General features: G+C 45.1%; 1 protein-coding gene across 3 annotated transcripts in view; it reads right to left on the bottom strand.

Annotated features, from left to right (window-relative positions):
• Nucleotides 1–12,544, bottom strand: part of ABCC11 (ATP binding cassette subfamily C member 11) — a 95,953-nt gene that overhangs the window by 56,740 nt on the left and 26,669 nt on the right. For all 3 annotated transcript variants that reach the window (XM_049864924.1, XM_049864925.1, XM_049864926.1), the window contains exons 9-11: nt 9,993–10,100; nt 6,343–6,603; nt 409–480 (exon numbers count right to left, since the gene is read on the bottom strand). In XM_049864924.1, coding sequence (XP_049720881.1) covers nt 409–480; nt 6,343–6,603; nt 9,993–10,100 — 441 coding nt within the window. The remainder of the gene's footprint in view (nt 1–408; nt 481–6,342; nt 6,604–9,992; nt 10,101–12,544) is intronic.

Raw genomic sequence — 12,544 nt, 5'->3', positions numbered from 1 at the left:
TCACAGCCTCCTTTTTTCTCCCTCCACATTTCACTGCTCATGCCGCTCCAAACTGTTAGGAGCCGGGCTTCAGGAAATTATTATTCTTATCATATTAAACATTAGAACACCCTGTACCATCACCCCAGCAGCTAACCGATCACAAAGCAGAGCAGGGAAGCACAGAGAACCCATGAAGATGGACTTCCAGGAGACGCTCCGACCAGGAGCGCTGCCTCAGGTCGGGGACAAAGTGCCACTGAGCAGGGAGAGCATTTGTGACTCACCTCTCCACAGGGCATGCACAACCATTTCCAACGTACAAAAATCCTATTTTCTCTGACCCTTTGAGCAAGAACATTATGGAGAGCCTTCCTGGACTTCTGGACTGCCGGCCAGTGGGAAGGCAATGTGGTCCCGCTCACTTACCTCCCCCAAGATGGCTGACAACATGCTGGTCTTGCCGCTCCCCGTGTTGCCGCAGAGCCCTATCGTCGTCCCCTGCAAAGCCAAGGAGGACAAAAAGCAATGGGCGGCACAACCTCCGTTGACCCGGGTAGCTCTAGGATTTGAACATAAAACAACAAAAGCACAAAACAAAATAACCACTCTTCCCAGGCCCCTTAGACAAGCAACACTTTAGAGGAGCTTTGACAGTGCTCAGAGGTCAATTTATATGAATAAATGCACACACACAAAAAAGAAAGGGCCAAAATCAAAGAATTATCACTACAACTTGAACAAATAGAAAGAGAGCAACAAAAGAAACCCTCAGGCACCAGAAGGAAGAAAATAATAAAAATTAGAGCAGAAGTAAGTGAAATGGAGAACAGAAAAACAATTCAAAGAGTTCACAAGACAAAAAGGTGGTTGTTTGAAAGGACTAACAAAATCGATAAACCATTGGCCAGACTGACAAACGAAAAACAGGAGAGGAAGCAAATAAAACGAATAAGAAATAAGATGGGCCATATCACAACAGATCCAAATGAAATTAAAAGAATCCTAACAGAACACTATGAAAAATTGTACTCTAACAAATTTGAAAACCCAGAAGAAATGGACAAATTTCTAGAAACACATCACCTACCTAAACTAACACAAACAAAGATAGAACAGCTAAATAAACCCATAACAAAAGAAGAGATTGAAAAAGTAATTTAAAAAGCTCCCAACAAAGAAAAGCCCTGGCCCTGATGACTTCACTGGAGAATTCTACCAAACTTTCAAAGAATTAACACCACTACTACTAAAGATATTTCAGAGCATAGAAAAGGATGGAATACTTCCAAATGCATTCTATGAAGCCAGCATAACCCTGATACCAAAACCGGGTAAAAAAAAAAAAAAAACAGACACCACAAAAAAAGAAAATTACAGACCTATATCCCTCATGAACTTAGATGCAAAAATCCTCAACAAAACTCTACCCAGAAAAACCCAAACCCAGTGCAACAAAATTCTAGCCAATAGATTTCAACAACATATCAAAAAATAATTCACCATGACCAAGTGGGATTCATACCAGGTATGCAGGGATGGTTCAACATTAGAAAAACAATCAATGTACTCCATCACATAAATAAAACAAAAGAGAAGAACCACATGATCTTATCAATTCATGCAAAAAAGGCATTTGACAAAGTCTGGCACCCATTCATGATAAATACTTTCAGCAAAATAGGAATAAAAGGAAAATTCCTAAACATTATAAAGGGCATTTACACAAAGCCAACAGCCAACATCATCCTAAACGGAGAGAGACTGAAAGCATTCCCCTTGAGAAAAGGATGCCCTTTATCGCCACTCATATTCAACGCTGTGCTGGAGGTCCTAGCCAGAGAAATTAGGCTAGATAAAGAAATAAAGGGCACCCAAATTGGCAAAGAAGAAGTAAAGGTGTAAGGGGGAGAGCTTGTACTCGGGAAAGAAAGAGAGGAAATGGATGATGTAAGGAGGTGGGGGAGAGCTTGCACCCGAGAAAGAGGAAATGGTTCCTACAGGGGTCCCTGACTTGGCAGTTAAACATTAACCCATGGAAGTGGTCCCTACAGGGGTCCCTGAATTGGTAGTTAAACGTTAAGCCATCAAAGCTTTCCAGCCCATAGAAGGGAAGGCGGCGCCTTGAGAAAAGGGAGAGGGAGGTAGGAGAAAAGGGTATAAAGCCCTAAAAAATGACTGTATCAGGGCACTCAGACTCTCTCTCTGAGTAGCCCACTTGACACTCCCTGGTCAAGTGTACTTTTGCTATTAACCCTCCGCTAGCTAATAAACCGCTACTTGCTTGGCACTATTTGTCTCTCTCCTACACCAAAGACAAGAACAGAGGGCATTTTCTCTGGTAACAAAGGTATCTCTGTTTGCAGATGACATGATCTTATAGACAGAAAAACCTAAAGAATCCTCAAGAAAACTACTAAAACTAATAGAAGAGTTTAGCAGAGTCTCAGGATACAAGATAAACATACATAAACCAGTTGGATTCCTCTACACCAACAAAAAGAACATCAAAGAGGAAATCACCAAATTAATACCATTTACGGCAACCCCTAAGAAGATAAATACTTTAGGAATAAATCTAACCAGAGATGTAAAAGGCCTATACAAAGAAAACTACAAGGCACTACTGCCAGAAACCAAAAGAGACCTAGACAAGTGGGAAAACACACCTTGCTCGTGGATAGGAAGACCTCACATTGTAACAATGTCCATTCTACCCAAAGCGATCTACAGATACAATGCAATACCAATCCAAATACCAGTGACTTTTTTTAATGAGATGGAGAAACAAATCACCAACTTCATTTGGAAGGGAAAGAGGCCCCGGAGAAGTAAAGCATTACTGAAAAAGAAGAACAGAGTGGGAGGCCTCACACTACCTGATTTTAGAACCTGCCACAGCAGTCAAAACAGCCTGGTACTGGTACAACAACAGATACATAGACCAATGGAACAGAATTGAGAATCCAGTCATAAATCCATGCACATATGAGCAGCTGATATTTGGCAAAGGCCCAAAGTCTGTTAAATGGGGGCAGACAGTCTGTTCAACAAATTGCACTGGCGTAAGTGGATATCCATCTGCAAAAAAATGAAACAAGACCCATACCTCACTCCATGCACAAAAACCAACTCAAAATGGATCAAAGACCTAAATATAAAATCTAAAATAACAAAGATCATGGAAGAAAAAATGTCAATGCTAGAACCCCTAATACATGGCATAAACAGTATACAAAACATTACTAACATTGTACAAACACCAGAAGAGAAATCGGATAACTGGGAGCTCCTAAAAGTCAAACACCTATGCTCATCTAAAGACTTCACCAAAAGAGTAAAAAGATTACCTACAGGTTGGGAAACAACGATGAATCTGTGAAAAATTTCATAACATGGAGGAATCTGGAAGGCATTATGCTGAGTGAAATTAGTCAATTGCAAAAGGACAAATATTGTGTGAGACCACTATTACAAGAACTCCAGTTAAGGCTTAAACACAGAAGAAAATATTCTTTGATGCTTAAGAGGGTGGAAAGGGAGGGAGAAGGATATTCACTAACTAGACAGTAAACAAAAATTTTTTTTAGGTGAAGGGAAGGGCAACATATACCACAGGGATGATCCATTCAACTGGACTAAACCAAAAGCAAAGCAATTTCCTCAACTCAACCAAAAGCTTCGAAGGCCAGAGTAGCAGCGACGGGGGTCTGGGGATCATGGTTTCAGGGGTCATCTAGGTCAACTGGCGTAACAAAATGTATTAAGAAAACGGTCTGCATTCCACTTTGGTGCAAGGCGTCTGGGGTCTTAAATGCTAGCAAGCAGCCATCTAAGATGCATAAATTGGTCTCAACCCACCTGGAGCAAAGGAGAATGAAGAACACCAAAGACACAAGGTAAACATGAGCCCAAGAGACAGAAAGGGCCACGTAAACCAGAGACTCCATCAGCCTGAGACCCAAAGAACTAGATGGTTCCCAGCTACCACCAATCACTGCTCTGACAGGGAACACGACAGAGAATCCCTGATGGAGCAGGACAGCAGTGGGATGCAGATCTTAAGTTCTCGTAAAAAGACCAGACTTAATGAATGGTCTGACTGAGACTGGGGGGGCCCTGACGGTCATGGTCCCTGGACCCTGTGATAGCCCAAGATTGCAAAAGGGGGAGCTGCAAAACAACATAAATGACGTAGATTGGAACCATTCCTGAAACCAACTCTACAGACAGGTATTGGCCTGGACTATAAGACAGACAATGATGCTGGTGAGGAGACAACTTCATGGCTCAAGTAGACACATGAGACTATGTGGGCGACTCCTGTCTGGAGGCGAGATGAGAAGGAAGAGGGGGACAGGAGGTGGTTGAACGGACATGGAAAATACAGGGTGGAGAGAAGGAATGTGCTGTCTCATTAAGGGGAGAGAAGCTGGGAGTGCAGGTGGGGTGTGTACGTCTTTTTGTATGAGAGACTGACTGGATTTGTAAACTTTCACCTAAAGCACAAAAAATAAAGAGCTGAGATGGGATGGGCTTGGGGACATGAAGGCCCATGGGAGCAGCAGAAAGGAAGTCATGTCGGGCAGGAAACCTGAATTCTGGATTGGCATCTGCTCTATTCTATGACCCTGAGCAAGCCTCTTGGCCACTCTGAGCTCGGTTTCTTCCTCTGTAAAATGGAGATAATGAAACCAGCCTCACAGAATTCATGCATGCATTCACTCATTCATCCATCAACTAGTCACTTGAGTTTCTTCCATGTAGTGAAGAAAACAACTTTCATTGAGCTTACATTCTAGTTGGGGGGACCAAACCCATTGCTACTGAGTCGATTCCAACTCAAAGCGACTCTACGGGACAGAGTAGAACTGCCCCATATGGTTTCCAAGGAGCACCTGATGGATTCAAACTGCCGAACTTTTTGGTTAGCAGCCTTAGCTCTTAACCACTATGCCACCCGGGTTTCCAAGTGGGAGAAGCAGACCATAAAATAATAGCAAATAAGATATTATTAGATGGCGGTAAGTGACATAAGTGAAAAGAAATCAGCTACTATGACAGAAAGCTGGAGGTTAAGGTGATTTTAGATGGGTGGCCAGGGAAGTTTCTCTGAGCACATCTCATTACAGCTGGCACCCGAATGACAAGAAGGAGCCAGGCACAGGAAGATCTCGGGCAAGAGTGGGAACAGCAGACACAAAGGTCCTGAAGCAGGAATAAGCTTGGGTGTCAAGAGCTACAAGAGGGCTGGTGTAGGTGGTACGGAAGGAGGGAGTAGGAGAAGAAGTCAAAGCTGTAGGCAGGTGTAGGTGCCGCGGTGGGAAATCACTGAAAGGTTTAAGTAGGGGAGTGACATGAAGCAGTTGACATTTCAGGAAGACCCCTTTGTCCACTGAATGGAGAATGAATCACAAGAGGGCCAAAGTGGGGGCAGAGAGGCTGGAAAGGAGGAGCTCAGAGGGGCCAGGAATGGCATGATGATGGTTGGGGCTCGGGCAGTGGAGGGGGACATGGTGAGAGGTGGCGGAGCTCAGGCAGTGGAGGGGGACATGGTGAGAGGTGGCAGGGCTTTGGAGAGATGATGAAGTAGAGTTGAGGGACTCCACTGAGGGACTGGATTGGTGGGAGGGGAAGAAAGGAATCAAGTCTGACTCCTTAGTCCTTGCCCGCCAGAAGGATGGTGGTGCCATCTCCTGAGATGGGAAAGACTAGAGGAACCTGTTGAAGAGGATGAAAACCAAGAGTTCTCTTTTGGCCTTGTTTCATTTGAAATGCATGGTAGGCATTTAGATGGAGATATTAAATAAGTAGTTGAGTCTGCAGCTCAGAGGACATCGAGGCTGGAGAAGGAGCATAGCGATGAAATTTAAAGCTGGGGAACCAAGTGTGACGTTTCCAAGGAGAAGGCATAAATAGACAAGAGGAGAAGAGAGGCGAGAACAGCAGAGAGCAGGGGATTAAGCCCTTGAAAAATTAGGCAGAGGAGGAGCCAGGAAAAAAACAAACAAGCAAAACAAAACATGCAGGCTAGTGCCTGACACATACCAGGAGCCTAACAAATGTCAGTTCAGTCTGCTCCCGTTCCTCTCTGTGTCCTTGGTGCCTCCAAGCACCAGCACACAGTGCCCTCCTACTCTTCTGGGGTCTTGTCGACTATAAAAACTTCAGATAGTCAACTAATTTACACTAAACTATGAAGGACTTCCTGTATTTGCACTCCATGAAAAATTTGTATTTTAAAAGGGAGATCTTGGGGAGGGCAATTATTAACCAAAGAAACGATAAGGTACAGGCCGAGCTCCTAGCCACAGGCCCCAAAGTCTCGCAGCCAGCCTGCCAGCATGGCATGAGTAAAGCTACCTTTGACACCACCATGTTTATCTTGTACAGCTCTGGCTCCAGCCTGTCTCCTTTGTCCTCTGGCCTGAGGCCACCTGAACGTGGCTGAGCCCCAGCCATCCTTTCAGGGGTGTGTCCATTGTTCTCCGACTCCAATGCTCCGTTGACAAACCCAGGGCAGGTCTGTCTCCATGACAACGTGGCCCCCTCCAAAACCAGTGCCTTGGTGGGGTCTTTTAATGTCTGGACATATGAAACAGGGCTCTCCTGGAGGAAAAATTTCTGTAAAGACATAAAGAAGGGGAGAGAAAAGGAATTCCGTTCTTTAGCTCCGTAGGAATGTGGACCATTTTCCAGACTGGCCAGTTGTCTGTATTGCTGATCTTTTAATAAACAGCAAAAGTTGGAAGTAACGCCACCAATTAGGAGGAGGCCAGCTTCTGCCGGTGAAAATTCTAGATCAGTGTTTTCCAAATTTCAGGCCACTGAGCCACTCTGCTATATTTGCATATCACTATTGGTTATTCTCTATTTTATTTAAAATTGACTAAAGCCCGACTAACACTAGCCTCATCATACATGATAACAGCTGTTGAATCACAGCGCCGATGTGTAGTTTTTCTACTTGAAATTGACATACCACTATTGAAAATAAAAAGGTCTGCCCTACTCCACATGGTGGGAAATGCTATTTCAGGTCATACATTTTAAAATGTGACCATCGGCTGGTGGCTTCTCTCTGCGTCTTCATCTCCCTGTCCGTAAAACATGGGGATTGACTTACATGGATTCCAGCATTAAAGAAGTGTGGTGGGCAGTATGACCCCACCGGGGGCAGTGGTGGCTCAGTGGTAGAATTCTTGCCTTCCACGCAGGAGGCCTGGGTTCAATCTCCCAGCCAGAGCACTTGATGCCCAGCTACCACCCATCTGTCTGTGGAGGCTTGGGTTTTGCTGTGATGCTGAATAGGTTTTAGTAGAACTCCAGATTCAGGCACACGAGGAAGAAAGGCCTGGTGACATACTTTCTAAAATCAGTCAGTGAAAACCCTACGGCCAAGAGTTGGGGGCAACTTGATTTCAGCTAACAACAACAACAACCTCATTGAAGTGAAATTGGTTCACATATCTCTATCTGCAGATACACATGACATTTTATTGACATTTTAAACAATTGTTTTCTCTCTGGGTAGTGGGACGCTAAGAGATTTTTACTCACTTATTTGTAGCTGTCTGAATTGTCTGAACTTTATACAAAAAGGACATACTTTTAAAAAATCTGTTTTTAATAGAAAAAAAAAAGGTGGGCTGATTTTGTTTTTTTTTTTAAGCTGGACCTTGAGGGTACTGAATTGGATTACTTGTAACACCTGGTTCAAGGCATAGGTCATCCCTGGAAAATGCAGGGTTCCCTTCATTTTTTAGTTAGTTCATCTTTTTTTTTTTTTTTTCATCCTTAATACCATAATGAGCAGCTATGAGGCCACCACTGAACCAAAAGCCATAGCTTTATCTATCCTCGTGGCCCTTCCCCATCTTACCCCTGCATAAACAAGGTCATTCAGGCTCCCGTGCCCTCCCCATAGGTAACCACTTCCTACGTTTTGTGTTTCGTTGCCTTGCTTTGCTTTTTTCTTTTTTAAAGTTTTATCACATACATTGTAATTTTATTAAACAAAAATTAAGCAGCATTCTAGCTTAATAAGTCAGCTGTGACAAGCATGTACCCAGACATAAAGGAATAAAGTGGTTTATACAAAAAAAAAAAGAGGTCTCCCCAACCCTCAAGTGCTCTAAGCATACCCTCCATCTCTATTTTTGTTTACACCATCCAGTGATTTTCACTTGTTTTTTTCAATAAATAGCACAAAGGAAAATGCTGACTGTAGAACCCTGCCCTGCAGTTCCCCGCCAGGGCCTTCTCCAGAGCCCCAGTCTGCAGGCAGCCCCAGCTCTAGCCAACAGCTCACCTCCTCCCCTGCCACAGAGCCCTGACTTTATCTCTAAGGAGGGATCCTCCCCGAGGGCTCACAGCTTTCTTCTTCTCCCTTCATGAGCCAGAGGGCACAGGGAGGGTGACAGCCCCGTGGTGGGGAGAGGAGGAAGAAGGAAGAATGCCTAGGGGATTCTTCCCACTCAGCCCAGCAGCACAAGTCACATACATACAGGCCAGACAGAAGACATATGTGGCTGAAGCAGGAAAAGTCTAAGTGCTTACTAAGCCCTGGTTGAGTGAAGGGGCTTGGAGAGAAGTAGGTGCCCCACCCCAAGGTGCAGGTCTGCTCAGCTCCAGCCCATTTCGGCCTTGAGGGACTGCAGCCCAGGGCTCCAGATCTTTGCCCTGGCTCCTGCCTTCCCTGCCCCCACCTCCCACCTTGACTTTATCCCTCCCACCACTTCCCACTCTCCAACCACATCAGAGGAACCCCAGACCCCGGACATAGCCAAAGCTGTCTCCCTCAGCATTCTTTCAGCAGACACCCCTTCCCACCCAGACTGTGGCTCCGTCATTTCTGTGACCCTGCAGGTGAACACAGGCCCAGAGAGGAGGGTGGGAGAACCCCGAGTACCCATGGGAGGAAGAGAGAGCAGCTGCTGAGAAGATAGGGAAGCTCCTGGGGCTATTTGATAAGTAAAGGCCTGTCAGTCTTCCTGTAACTTGGACAAGCCAAGTTCATTCCAGCCTCAGGGCCTGTGCACTGGCTGTCCTCTCTGCCTAGCCATCATTCGAGTGTCAGCTCTAACGTCACCTCAGCAGAGGGGCCTTCCTGTGCCAGCTTATCTAAAGTAGCCCCCAGTGCACCCCCTCACTCTCTGTAATATTTGGCTGTTTTACTGACATCACAGCTCTTCACGTGATCTGATATCTTCCTCTTTGATGATTAATTTACTCGTCCATCATCTATTTCCAATAGCAGATTGGAACTTGATGAGAGCAAGCCTGCTGGTCACGCTCAGTGCAGTCATCTCGGTCCCAGCACGTGGCAGGAGTTCAAGAATATATGAGTATGTCAGTGAATGACAGAGACACAGATCACATGTGTGTATAGGTAAAATGTGTACAAACTGTCTCTCCTAAAATTGTTTACATAAGGGCTTTCAAACTAAGGTGCCAGTAGGGGTAAGACCAGCTACATAAATACTGAAATGGGCCGTTTCTAAGGTGACAGATGAGAACCAAAATGCAGCCCGGTGTTGGGGGTGCGATAGGGCACAGTGGGGACTGCAACGGAAACTGGTGTACACAAGTCCCACCTACACAGGATAGCCAGCCCCACGGCTACAGGCACTTGTGGCTGTGGGGGAGGTATGGGTCCAGGATTGCCAGATCTTCTGACCATTCAAGAGTACCCAGAAATCTGTTTTTATATAATATATCCAGATTTTTAAATGCAAGGAACGGATTTCTTTTTTCTTTTTAAGCAAAACCATACGGATAACCACAAGCCACCCTATCTTCCTGCTCAATATGGTTTGCAGACCATCCATCTGAGACTCTGGGGACTGGGACTCAAGCTGATACCTCTGACCCCACCATCCCATGAGTCTGGCAGTTACTGAGATAGCCAATCCCTCTCCACCCATGCCATTCTAGGTCAGGGGACATGTTCAGAAGGGACATCATGGGGGGTTGAAGGCAAAGAGGCATCCAAAAGAGGGCTGGGCACTTACCTGGAACCTGTTGGCTGCAGACTTGGAATCTGTGAGGGCTTTGATTGAGAAGGGCACAAAGAACACGGACAGCCTCAGGGGATTCAAGGCGGCCATTGTAGTGAAGGCCTGGATAAGCAAGGGGAGGAGGCAGTGAGGGCCCCAGCCTTGTCCTACTCAGTCACTCCACTCCCTTATCCTCAAGCCACAGAACCAGGCTCTGCAGCTTCTGACAAACAGGTCCTTCTTTTGGCACTGGCTAAGCTGTACAGCCGGAAGGCTCTTTAGCAAGGTTGTTGAAACTATGTCTCACATATTTTGAACATTTTCAGGAGTGATCAGTCCCTGGAGAAGGACATGATGCTTGGTAAAGCACAAGGTCAGCAAGAAAGAGGAAGACCTTCAGTGAGATGGATTGCCATAATGGCTGCAATAATGGGCTCAAGCTCAGCAACAATTGTGAGAATGGCAAAGGACCAGACAGTATTTTGTTCTGTTGTACATAGGGTCACTATGAGTCGGAACTGACTCAATGGCACCTAACAACAACAACAACAACAACAAGCTGGTATTTGGGGGAGACTGGAAGGAGCACTGGGCTTGAAATCCAAAGGCCTAGTTTCTGGCGTAGATTGTTGTTGTAGTTACCCTCTAGTCAGTCCTAAATCCACAGAGTTTTTGTTGGCAGATTTTTGGAAGTAGATTTCCAGTCTTCTCTTCCTGGTCCTTCTCAGTCTTGAAGCTCCACTGAAACCAGTTCAGCATCATAGCAACACACAAGCCTCAACTGACAGATGGGTAGTGGCTGCCCTTGAGGTATATTCTTTGGAAGTTGAACTCAGGTCTCCCACATGGAAGACAAGACTGTAATTTTGGGAGGCTGCCCCCTCTCAGAGCCTGAGTTTCCCCATTGGCACAGGGATAAAAATCAAAAAGTTGGTATAAGAACAAAGCTTGGCAAACACTGAGAAAATGCAAGTAACAGAGTGTAAACTACGAGTGTAGCTTGAAGTTATCATTACAGCAAAGGTCGTTTTTCTTCTTTTTCTCAGTTACACTTTTCCCCTCTAACATTCAAAATCTCCCTACTCTTCTAACCTGACCCCTGCCTTTCTCCAGGAAATCTTCCCTGACTAGAGCAAACCACGTTAGACTCTCAGATTTGAGAACGTGACCTCCCAGAGGTAATTGGGGACTGTCCAATCCATCCCCAATCTCTACCCCTGCCTTCTTCCAGCTTAATCCAAAGATAAACTCCAATACAGGCACAAATGCCTTGGTCTAATCCTGCCTGGTGTGAGCATAGTATGGCCCTAAAGACCCACTGAAAGTTTTCTAAGCCACCCTCTACTTCAGACCACCTGCCTCAGGCTTCTAGGGAAAGGGGTTGTCTGGTGGATGCCTGAGCCAAGCAGAGGTGACCGCTATGTGGAGCACAAATGAACCCTTGGCTGAAAAGTCTCACATGCTGCCCCCTCCTTCTTCCTATGGAGTCTCCTGGCCTCCCCAGCAGGATTACATACTCTGTAAGAATAGCACCCTGTCATATTCCCCTCAGAGAATTGGGCCTTCGAACCCAAAAAGCCCCCACGTCCCTGTAAGTTTGTTGTACTGTGGGGCCTTGTGTGTTGCTGTGATGCTGGAAGCTATGCCACCGGTATTCAGATACCAGCAGGGTCACCCATGGCAGACAGGTTTCAGCTGAGGTTCCAGACTAAGACAGACTAGGAAGAAGAACCCGGCAATCTACTTCTGAAAAGCATTAGCCGGTGAAAACCTTATGAATAGCAGTGGAACATTGTCTGATATAGTGCTGGAAGATGAGCCCCCCAGGTTGGAAGGCACTCAAAAGACAACTGGGAAGAGCTGCCTCCTCAAGGTAGAGTCAACCTTAATGACATGAATGGAGTCAAGTTTTCGGGACTTTCATTTGCAGATGTGGCACAACTCAAAACGAGAAGAAACAAACGTCCATTAATAATTGGAACATGGACTATACGAAGTATGAATCTATGAAAATTGCACATCATCAAAAATGAAATGGAATGCATAAACATCGATACCGTAGGCATTAGTGAGCTGAAAAGGACTGGTGTTGGCCCTTTTGAATCGGACAATCATATGGTCTACTATGCTGGGAATGACAACTTGTAGAGGAATGGCATTGCGTTCATCATCAAAAAGAACATTTCGAGATGTATCCTGAAGTACAACGCTGTCAGTGATAGCATAATATCCATATGCCTACAAGGAAGACTGGTTAATATGACTATTATTCAAAATTTACACACCAACCACTAAGGCCAAAGATGAAGAAATGGAAGAATTTTACCAGCTTCCAGTCTGGAATTGATTGAACATGCAGTCAGGATGCATTGATAATTACTGGTAATTGGAATGCAAAAGTTGGAAGCAAAGAAGAAGGAAAGGTAGTTGTAAAGTACGGCCTTGGTGGTAGAAATGATGTCAGAGATCACATGATAGAATTTTGCAAAATCAACAAATTTCTCATTGCAAATACCTTTTTTAACCAACATAAACGGTGATTATACACATGGACCTCACCAGATGAA

The sequence above is a fragment of the Elephas maximus genome, chromosome 21 (assembly GCF_024166365.1).
Source record: "Elephas maximus indicus isolate mEleMax1 chromosome 21, mEleMax1 primary haplotype, whole genome shotgun sequence".
NCBI classification, from domain to species: Eukaryota; Metazoa; Chordata; class Mammalia; order Proboscidea; family Elephantidae; genus Elephas; species Elephas maximus.
This window is presented reverse-complemented; position numbering and strand designations above follow the sequence as displayed.